This window comes from Octopus sinensis, linkage group LG10, assembly GCF_006345805.1.
Source record: "Octopus sinensis linkage group LG10, ASM634580v1, whole genome shotgun sequence".
NCBI classification, from domain to species: domain Eukaryota; kingdom Metazoa; phylum Mollusca; class Cephalopoda; order Octopoda; family Octopodidae; genus Octopus; species Octopus sinensis.
The window spans coordinates 14027366-14039631 of record NC_043006.1 but is presented as its reverse complement, the minus strand read 5'-3'; the positions used below and the strand labels follow the sequence as shown (position 1 = coordinate 14039631).

The 12266-nt window shown below is 38.1% G+C and overlaps 1 protein-coding gene across 1 annotated transcript in view; it reads left to right on the top strand.

The window, feature by feature from the left end:
• Positions 1–12266, top strand: part of LOC115216306 (probable low affinity copper uptake protein 2) — a 45174-nt gene that overhangs the window by 19318 nt on the left and 13590 nt on the right. The window contains exon 3 of the mRNA XM_029785508.2: positions 5420–5525. Coding sequence (XP_029641368.2) covers positions 5420–5525 — 106 coding nt within the window. The remainder of the gene's footprint in view (positions 1–5419; positions 5526–12266) is intronic.

The window sequence follows — 12266 nt, the reverse complement described above, 5'->3', positions numbered from 1 at the left end:
ACCGATGAGCCATGATGTAGCTAGGAAACTCTATGATGAAATCCGTCGGAAGGATAATCTCGAGGACAAAGAAATAAGAATCCACAATATGGTAGAAGATATAGCCACTCATAATAAAAAGGTGTACTGGTGGAATGTCCCAGTGAAAACCTCAATAAAATGTAAGCACAACAGACCTGATATAATGATTATTGACAGAGAAAAGAAACTGTGCACAGTTGTGGAAATTAGATGCCTAGCGGATGTTAACTTAAAGCTGGAAGATCAGTGTAAAAGAGAACACCTATGCTGAACTATTGAGAAATTTGCAATTACTCTATTTAGATTACAAGTAAAGATTTATACCTGTAATTTTGGGGCCCTGAAATATGTAACACACTGTCTAGATAACAATCTTGAGAAATTAGGATTCTCAAAACCAGAAAGGAGAAAGCTTACTGATCCAGTCTATTAATAATAGAACTGTAAATATCTGTAAAACTTCTCGGAAGTTTAGCATTTAAATATATATGAGCATGTCTAGATATGCAACTATATGCCTGATAATGCATACATAAAGCAAAACATACAAATCTGCACATGCACATACATACATACATACATACATACATACATACATACATACATACATACATACATACATACATACATACATACAGGCTAAGCTTCCTGAAATAGTTTTCACACTCTACGAATTTCTTAACATACCTCAACTAAACCTTGAGAGAGGTATACTCTCTTTCTGCATAATAAATAATGGTATGCATGGCTATGTCCCCGGTAAATTTGAGGATGATGTTAGCATTAACACGAAGTGTAGATTCTCTTAGAATCGTGACTGTTACATCAAATCAGTTTCCGAAATTTATGCTTTTGTAATCAAGAGCGGGGGATAGCTAAAATATATCTAATCAACGAAAAGAGCAATGAAGTCCTTCAACCCTCAAGGTACTTATAAAAATGTTATTAAGTTAATATGTTTCAGTACTGCATGGCGTTGTTGCCGAAACAGCATTCAATACCATTCATATGTAAGACTACCCAGGGATAAAAATGAAAAATACTTTTGATATTGAATACGTACACTTGTGAACATAAGGAATATTGATGTAGCATTCCCGTAAAGTCTTTCGGCAAGAGTAAACCACATGTACAGTCATAGAGATCAATTGCTTTACGTATATGAATATTTCTTTGAAAATAATTGTGAAAAAAATACTTAGGGCAATTCTTCGAAACTTACAGCTTCTTTACCAAAATTGTGTATTTACATTAATACCTGAAATTATTGGTGTATTCAGCTATATCAATAAATGTGTAGGAGGGAATATGAGAAAAAAAAGTAACGTAGGATTTGAGGCAGAGGGCCACTTGTTCTTATATATCATATCCAAGTTATAGATCCTTGATACTTTGTAAGAAGCAAGCTCCCTTTGAGAACAATTAAAACAACCATCCATCCATCCATCCATCCAGCTAGCCGGCCAGCCGGCCATACATACATACATACATACATACATACATACATACATACATACATACATACATACATACATACATACATATATAAAAATCTACATACACTGCATCCTTCAAAACTTCCATGCTTCCTGAGATTCGCCAACACTACACCTGATTTTCTCCCCTCCATACACACGCAAGCATGTATCTGACTCATACACTGTTCACTTCCCAGACATTTGTACATTACTGCATATGCTTTATACGCACGTTTTGACAAGTTGTGGTGCAGCTGAGCACTGTATACAATAATTTCATTATTATTATTATTATTATTATTATTATTATTATTATTATTATTATTATTATTATTATTATTATTATTATTATTATCATAAATACGACGTGCATAAAACTGACGTGCACGCATTGTGGACTGTTTTAAAAGATATTTTTGAACATATAGTTTACAATAATGTCGAAGAAATTTTGCCTACATGAGTAACTATTTTGTTCTTCTGTCATATATACAGAAATTCCCTTTTACTCACCAAATTAACGTTATTCAGCCCGGTTTACAAAAAAAAAAAAAAATAAATAATAATAGGTACTTTTCTGTATGTTGGATTTAGCATTTGTGACAATGGCTGACACTGATAACGCCAAAACCAAGAAACTACACGCATACATGCATACACTTATCTAAGATCTGCACTTATCATACCGTTTTCAGCTGTTATAAATGCATAAGGATATATAACAATGGTTTTGAATAAAAGCATGGGAATATTGAGATTTTTGAAGTATGAATAAAGCAAACTCATTGTCATCTTGCGAATCTAACTGATGAGTGGAACAATAGAGATTTACAAAACATTACAAATGTTCTCTGTTTGATTTTCCTATAATGTTCATAAACATACATACATACATGCATTAGATTATTAGTTTGTTAAGGTTTAGTTTTATCCCTACTATAGAAAATATCGATAGTTTTTTTTTTAATCAGCTCTGTGTTAAGACTATTACACCTCCTGGTGAGGGCAGCGGACTCGCGGTCGTAGGATCGCGGTTTCGATTCCCAGACCGGGCGTTGTGAGTGTTTATTGAGCGAAAGCACCTAAAGCTCCACGAGGTTCCGGCAGGGATGGTGGTGATCCCTGCTGTACTCTTTCACCACAACTGTCTCTCACTCTTACTTCCTGTTTCTGTTGTACCTGTATTTCAAAGGGCCGGCCTTGTCACTCTCTGTGTCACGCTGAATATCCTCGAGAACTACGTTAAGGGTACACGTGTCTGTGGAGTGCTCAGCCACTTACACGTTAATTTCACGAGCAGGCTGTTCCGTTGATCGGATCAATCGGAACCCTCGTCGTCGTAACCGATGGAGTGCTTCCACCACTCCACACCTCCCCCACAAAGGTACGCAGACACACTGACACATATACAAGCACACGCACATATATAAACACGCATACACACATATAATGCTGCAAAGTTTGGTGGCGAAGGAGAATATAAAATAGCCTCTAATAAAAGACCTACATAATTCTTTAGAAATCTAAGATCTGCACTTTTCACTACAATATACCAACGAAGCCTAAAAACCCCAAACCAAAGCAAAAGCAATAAACCCCCCCCCAAACCCCAACTGTTATTTGTCAGTTGCCACCATGCTGCCAAACATAAGACACGCATTTCCACTAGAATTGACTAAGCAAAACAGGAGCATACGCGAAGACGGAAAGTGTCGCTGAAGAGGTCACAGATGTGTGACGAAAGATCTCCAGACGATGGACATCAGTCAGAATAAGAACAGTAATAAACGAGTGAAGAAGGAATATATGGTGCGTGTGTTTATTTGGCAAAAAAAAAAAGAAAAAATACCATCCTGAAATATAACAATATCTGTTTTGACACACGGTGTCACATCAGGAATTTTGCAACACAAATTCACAAACGTAACTATTTTGATTATTTTTGATTAATTTAATTTCCTATATTTACCCACATCGCCTCACTCAACTTTTCTTGATCAGAGTTGTTGACATGATTATTCATTCTCCTTAATATGAATATAATCTCAGTTGATTAACAACTTTTGGTCTGCTGTATTAATTGGTTGTGGAGACGCGTGGCTTAATGGTTAGGGTGTCAGCATCATGATTGTAAGATTGTGGTTTCGATTCCTAAACCGGGCGACGCGTTGTGTTCTTGAGCAAAACACTTCATTTCATTTGCTCCAGTCCACTCAGCTGGTAAAAATGCGTAACGCCGCAATGAACTGGCGTCCCGTCCAACTGGAGAACACATACGCCATAGAAACCGGGTAACCGGGCCCATGAGCCTGGCAAGGCTTTAAAAGGGCGCATTTATTTGTGGAGGCGCAATGGCCCAGTGGTTAGGGCAGCGGACTCTCGGTCGGAGGATCGCGGTTTCGATTCCCAGACCGGGCGTTGTGTGTGTTTATTGAGCGAAAACACCTAAAAGATCCACGAGGCTCCGGCAGGGGGTGGTAGTGACCCTTGTACTCTTTCGCCACAACTTTCTCTCACTCTCTCTTCCTGTTTCTTGAGTAACGCTGCGATGGACAGGCGTCCCGTCCAGCTGGGGGGGGGGGAACACATACGCCACAGAAACCGGGAAACCGGGCCCATGAGCCTTGTTAGGCTTAAAGAGGGCGACGTTTATCGTTTTTTTTAATCGTATTAATTGGTTAGTATTCTCTCTACTAAGGAGATATAATGTGATATTACACTACAGTAAGATATTAAATGTTATCTTATGATAATAAGATACATGATACTGCTAACATGGACAAAACTATCGAGAGATATTATTACTGTATATTTCACTGGTTATGAAGCTCACTTCGCCACCACATGGTTTCATGATCAATTCAACAGCACGACATCTGTAGCTACGGGCCAATCAATGATTCGTGAGTGAATTTGGTAGACACAAACTGTACAGGCCCGTCGTGTGTGTGTGTGTGTGTATACACATATACATAACTAATTGCACACACACATATATATATGTGGATATGCTGACATATACAGGTATGTATGTGGGGCTGTGTGTCTGTGTTTGTCCCCTCACTGCTTGATAACCGGTGCTGGTCTGTGTACGTTACGGCAACTTAGTCAATGAAAGGGTAAAAGAAACCGATAGAATAAGTATCAAACTTTAAAAAAAAACATAGTAATGGGTTCAATTTGTTCAACTTAACCCTTCAAGGTGGTACCTCACATGGTCGCAATCCAATGATTGAAACAAGTAAAAGATAAAAGATATTACAAAAACCAAAAGAAGAACAACAGCAAAAAAAACAAAACAAAAACAAAAAAGATAGGAAAAGAAAAGAGATATTCTAGATTTTAGAAAACTGGCTTTATATGTTTACTCTTTTACTTGTTTCAGTCATTTGATTGCGGCCATGCTGGAGCACCGCCTTTAATCGAGCAACTCGACCCCGGGACTTATTCTTTTGTAAGCCCAGTACTTATTCTATCGGTCTCTTTTGCCGAACCGCTAAGTAATGGGGACATAAACACATCAGCATCGGTTGTCAAGCAATGCTAGGGGGACAAACACAGACACACAAACACACACACGCATATATATATATACATATATATACGACGGGCTTCTTTCAGTTTCCGCCTACCAAATCCACTCACAAGGCTTTGGTCGGCGCGAGGCTATAGTAGAAGACACTTGCCCGAGGTGGGACTGAACCCGGAACCATGTGGTTGGTAAAGAAGCTACTTACCACACAGCCACTCCTTAGATTTTAAATAATTATTTAATTACAATTATTAACTGAATTTGGTTTATTATTGCATTAATCACAAAATTTCTTCGATTTGTTTTTAGTTTTCCGTTGCTTTATCTATATTGCGCAGATGTGATCTTTGATAAACTTAAACAATTTTTAATTACAATTTACTTTCAGGTCTGTCAATTGCCATTGTGCTATCGCTGTTCATTTCCATCTGCATTGAAGGACTGCAAGAATACAGAAGTGCAAGAATCTTGAAAGCTTCCCTTCGGAAACCAAGGTACATAATAATTCAATACTAATAATAATAATATTGGTTTCAAATTTTCTCACAAGGGCAGCCATTTTGGGGGAGAGGATGATTCGATCACTTCGACCCTAGTGTTTAACTGTTAGTTAATTTATCGACTCCGAAAAGATGACAGGCGGAATTTGAGCTCAGAAAGTAGCGGCAGACGAAATAGCGTTAAGCATTTCGCCCGGCCTCCTGGCGATTCTGCCAGAACGCCGCCTTAATAATAATAATAATAATAATAATAATAATAATAATAATAATAATAATAATAATAATAAAATAATAATAATAATAATAATAATAATAAGAAGAAGAAGAAGAAGAGGAAACAATTCCTATCATAGTAGGTGCATTAGGCATGATAAAAAAATATTCAGACAAATACACAACAAAAACACCAGGACTTACAAACACATATAACATACAGAAAATTGCACTACTAGGCACTGCACACATCCTACGCAGAACACTTTCCATACAATAACCATCAGAGCATCACAACAAATCACAGCACATACCCAAGGCACACAGAGCTGCGCTCGGTAGTGAAGTGAAAGCACGCTATAAAAATAAAACTACTGAATAATAATAATAATATAAAATAATAATAATAATAATAATAATAATAATAATAATAATAATAATAATAATAATATTAATAATGATAATAATAATAATGTTTTCTTAAACATTCTCTGTAACAATACAATTTGCAAAGCCAAATATGTGATACCCTAGGCATAACACCAACATGAATTTCTAATTTGTTGTCTCTTGAGTTCTCCGGGTGGTACAAATACAAAGCTAAAATCAAACATATAATAATAATAATAATAATAATAATAATAATAATAATAATAATAATAATAATAATAATAATAATAATGTTTTCTTAAACATTCTCTATAACAATACAATTTGCAAAGCCAAATATGTGATACCCTAGGCAATAACACCAACATGAACTTCTAATTTGTTGTCTCTTGAGGTCTCTGGGTGGTACAAATACAAAGCTAAAATCAAACCTATAATAATAATAATAATAATAATAATAATAATAATAATAATAATAATAATAATAATAATAATAATAATAATAATAATAAACACGAAGAAGAAGAAGATGATGAAGAAACAACAAAAGCTATAAAACAAATGAAATCCAAACTAAAAATAGAACAGCAACGAACCATGATAAAACGATGGCAAGAAAAGCCCCTTCATGGTAAATACTGCACTAAACTAAACGCAAAAGAAATAGACAAAGAAAAATCCCAGCAATGGTTGAGAAGCTCAGGACTCAAAGCAGAGACAGAGGGATTTTTAATTGCAGCACAAGACCAAAGCCTCCCCACCAGAAATTACCAAAAACATGTAATGAAAAGAAATATAACAAGTAACTGCAGAATATGTGGAGATGGACAAGAAACAATAAATCATATTATCTCTAGCTGCCCAGTCCTGGCTAAGAAGGAATATATTCACAGACATGACAGAGTTGGAACCTACATACATTGGAAGCTATGCCAACATTATGGAATAACAACAGAAAAAAGATGGTATAGGCACACACCAGAAAAGGTCACAGAAAACGAGAAAGCAACCATACTCTGGGATATGCCGATACACACAGATAGAGAAATTAAGGCCAACAGACGAGATATAGTTGTCAGAGATCATGAAGAAAAAAAATGCTTTCTAATTGATGTATCAATACCGGCAGATGACAACGTGTCTCTAAAAGAAATGGAGAAACTATCAAAATACAAAGACCTGGAAATAGAGGTAACTAGAATGTGGAATCTGAAAACAGAAACAATTCCTATCATAGTAGGTGCATTAGGCATGATAAAAAAATATTCAGACAAATACATAACAAAAACACCAAGACTTACAAACACATATAACATACAGAAAATTGCACTACTAGGCACTGCACACATCCTACGCAGAACACTTTCCATACAATAACCATCAGAGCATCACAACATATCACGGCACATACCCAAGGCACACAGAGCTGCGCTCGGTAGTGAAGTGAAAGCACGCTATAAAAATAAAACTACTGAATAATAATAATAATAATAATAATAATAATAATAATAATAATAATAATAATAATAATAATAATAATGTTTTCTTAAACATTCTCTATAACAATACAATTTGCAAAGCCAAATATGTGATACCCTAGGCATAACACCAGCATGAACTTCTAATTTGTTGTCTCTTGAGTTCTCCGGGTGGTACAAATACAAAGCAAAAATCAAACATATAATAATAATAATAATAATAATAATAATAAATAATAATAATAATAATAATAATAATAATAATAATAATAATAATAGGTGCAGGAGTGGCTGTGTGGTAAGTAGCCTGCTTACCAGCCACATGGTTCCGGGTTCATTCCCACTGCTGGCCGTTACACTGGGAGATCCAATGTCATACGGATAGCTCCACTTAATGCTCGTATAAGTCTATAATGTCATTCGTACCATCATTAGGCTCTCCGGTAGTCTAGAAGTGTTGGAACTGCAGATCACCCCCACTCTGTTTCAACGTTCTCGTTTTGTGATATGAAGGCCATCAGATTTCATTGGTCCTCCTAACTAGCACGAAGTTCAGCTGCCTGCGGATGGTTGTTGTTGCAGTGACGTTAAAGTCTGTTGTTTTGATTCTGTTGTGGGTGTTTGTGATGGTGTTGGTGATTGTGGTGCTTGTAGTGTTGGTGTTGTCACCAGTATCTGTTTGTTGTTTTTTGGTTTTCTCCCATTTTTATCTGTATCTTTCTTTTTTTTGTTTACCTTTTGGGCTCTCCCTCATCATCATTTGGATGCGTAGAGGAGTCCGTATCGTGTATGTTTTCTTCTGGTGTTGTTTGTTCTGGTTCTCTTGTAGTTGTTGTTGCTCCTGCTACTGTAACTTCCGCCTCTACTGCTGGTGCTGCTCCCACTGCCACCTTTATTCTAATACCTGCCTGTTTTGTCTCCTTGGGTTCAATTTCTGTTTCTATTCCTCTGTCTTTCTGTTGTTGTTGTCCTTGTTGTTTTTGTCGACTCATGGGTTGTGGTTCTTCGTTTGGACATTTCTTTTTGCACTTCTGTTCTGGTTCTGTGGGCAGTGAAACCGTAAGTAACCCGTTGAACCACAATCGTGGCACCTCGGTCTTTTGCCCCCACGGTCACCCATAGTTTTACTCTATTCCAGAAGGAAATCAGGTTTGGGCTTTCTTTAACTGCTCTGGCTTTATGTGGAGTTCCAAATCAAGATAGTTCCAACCCAACCCAATTCTCCCTCCAATCTTTTAACAGCCAGGAGATTCTCTCCGCCGACCGTACAAATACAGATGCGAGTCCACCATAAATCCAAACCTGATGGGACTCCAGGTATTGTAATTCGTTCCGCACTTCTTCCTATGTAATTTGGGAAGAGGGCGATTTCCTCGGTACGACACGTGGCCACCGTGTTCTGTATCGCCTGCTCCTCAGTCTTAAAAACGACCTCTACTTCGCTGTACTGCCCCGCTCTCGCAATGTGGTGGATATCCTGCCATATGTCTTTAAGAATGGAGGTGTAATGGCCCAGTGGTTAGGGCAGCGGACTAGCGGTCATAGGATCGCGGTTTCGATTCCCAGACCGGGCGTTGTGAGTGTTTATTGAGCGAAAAACACCTAAAGCTCCACGAGGCTCCGGCAGGGGATGGTGGTGATCCCTGCTGTACTCTTTCACCACAACTTTCTCTCACTCTTACTTCCTGTTTCTGTTGTACCTGTATTTTATGGGGCCGGCCTTGTCACTCTCTGTGTCACGCTGAATATCCCCGAGAACTACGTTAAGAGTGCACGTGTCTGTGGAGTGCTCATCCACTTACACGTTAATTTCACGAGCAGGCTGTTCCGTTGATTCGGATCAACCGGAACCCTCATCGTCGTAACCGACGGAGTGCTTCCATATGTCTTCAAGGCTTTTCCCACCTGGTCGCGTTTAGCATTTTCGAGTTTCCTTGTCTTTTTGTTCATGCACCTGTAGAGAACTGTCCGTTTGGCTGTTGCATCGAGAACGCCCTCCTTCCATTTATTTTCATATACTTTGCTGCCTTTTCTAGTTTTTCTATTTTGTTCTCCAGTGAGATGTTAGCCGATTCCTTAGTTGCCGTGATATTCTCAAAAAGTTTCTTTCCCACCGCTAACCTCATTTTTGTTGCTTTCAATATTGTTTTGCGTGCTACTACGATTTCCATGTAGTGAGGAAAACTTTACCCTTTCCTCTCGCTTTCTTTTTGCTTTCTTCTTCTTCTTCTTCTTCTTCTTCTTCTTCTTCTTCTTCTTCTTCTTCTTCTTCTTCTTCTTCTTCTTCTTTTTTTCCTCTTCTTCTTCTTCTTCTTCTTCTTCTTCTCCTCCTCCTCCTTCTTCTTCTTCTTCTTCTTCTTCTTCTCCTTCTCCTCCTCCTCCTCCTCCTCCTCCTTCTTCTTCTTCTTCTTCTTCTTCTTCTCCTCCTTCTTCTTCTTTTTCTTCTTCTACTTCTTCTTCTACTTCTTTTCCTTCTTTTCTTCTTCTTTTCTATCCCTCCTCCTCCTTCTCTTCTTCTTCTTCTTATTCTTCTTTCCTCCTCCTCTTCTTCTTCTTCTTCTTCCTCTCTTTTCTCTTCTTCTCCATCCTCCTCCTCTCCTCCTTCTCTACTCCTCCTCCTCCTTCTCTTCTTCTTTTCTCTTCTTCTTCTTCTTCTTCTTCTTCTTCTTCTTTCTTCGTGCAAATTGCCGTTCCACCTTCATTTTTCCCTCCCCCCGCTTTTCGTCGCTTTTCATCAATGTTTACATTCTTCCAAAGCAAATTTTCGAAGAAATTTGAACACACAAAAAAAGTTTGTATCATCCCCCCCAAATGGAGCTTTGGTTAACAGACGTCAGCCTCCCGCCCCAGAAGAGCAGCAAAACACAGTCTAGAATCTTTTAAAACGAGTGAATTAAACATGAACTTGGAAGGAAGCACTCCGTCGGTTCCGACGACGAGGGTTCCGGTTGATCCGAATCAACGGAACAGCCTGCTCGTGAAATTAACGTGCAAGTGGCTGAGCACTCCACAGACACGTGCACCTTTAACGTAGTTCTCGGGGATATTCAGCGTGACACAGAGAGTGACAAGGCCGGCCCCTTGAAATACAGGTACAACAGAAACAGGAAGTAAGAGTGAGAGAAAGTTGTGGTGAAAGAGTACAGCAGGGATCACCACCATCCCCTGCCGGAGCCTTGTGGAGCTTTAGGTGTTTTTCGCTCAATAAACACTCACAACGCCCGGTCTGGGAATCGAAACCGCGATCCTACGACCGCGAGTCCGCTGCCCTAACCATTGGGCCATTGCGCTTCCACAAACATGAACTTACAGCGCTTTAAAAACACACCTCTAGCTATGGCGATAATAATAACAACAGCAACAACAATAATAATAATAATGATTTTTTAAAAGTTTTGGCGTAACTCTTCACAAAAGTAAACTGTCAAGACGATTGTAATAGACATTTTATTGGGAGAACGATATTTCGACAGTAAGTCTGGCTTTGTCATATTCAAAATAAGAGGTGATAAAAATTCAAAATAATGATGATAATAATAATAACAATAATAATAATAAGTACGAGACAGTGGCTCTCGTGGCTTCTGATCTTAACTGGTTGGAAGTGTTATCATGTACATTGTTTTGTCTTGGTATAAAAGATGGGCTACAGCAAATATTCTGCTCAGTACCACAGATTTGCTTGTCAGTTGTTTCACCTTAACCAGTCGAGCTTGTCTCTTAGTAGCTGACGATATGTGCATCTCTGATTACGAGCAGAAGTAGTGGGGGAGCATCATAGCCGTGTGTTGAGAGGAATTCTTAGAGGTTTGGATAATTCACCTTTGGAAACATTGGTGGTTCGTTCAACATCCTTAAACAAACCTTATTCGCCGTCTTAATAATAATAATGATAATAATAATAATAATACCAGGCAGTGGCTCTGCCCTGATGCAATACCAGACAGTGGCTCTCATATCTTCTGATCTTAACTGATTGGAAGTGTTATTATGTACATTGTTTTGTCTGCTCAGTACCACAGATTTGCTTGTCAGTTGTTTGACCTTAACCATTCGAGCTTGTCCCTTAGTGGCTGACGATATGTGCATCTCTGATCATGAGCAAAAGTAGTGTGGGAGAATCATAACCATGAGGAATTCTTTGGGGTTTGAATAATAACCTCTGGAAACATGGGTGTCTTATTCATAGACCTTTTTCGTGGAGTGGGCTACTCGACCCGAAGAAAATTCTAACTGCGCCCTCACCAGTAAGGTCATGCGCTGTTTATCTTGATATGTCGCGCATATATGGTTGTGATGCATATGCCTGGTGTGCTCTTATCAAACGAATAGTCATAATGGGTATATTGGACTTCGTATATTTGTATCCTAGTGTCACTTTCATGGCATACGCTGCCCTCTCACTCAATGATGATGATAATAATAATAATAATAATAATAATAATAATAATAATAATATAATAATAATAATAATAATAATAATAATAATAATAATAATAAATGCCCTGATGCAGTACCAGGCAGTGGCTCTCATGGCTTCTGATCTTAACTGATTGGAAGTGTTATCATGTACATTGTTTTGTCTTGGTATAAAAGATGGGCTACAGCAAATATTCTGCTCAATACCACAGATTTGCTTGTCAGTTGTTTGACC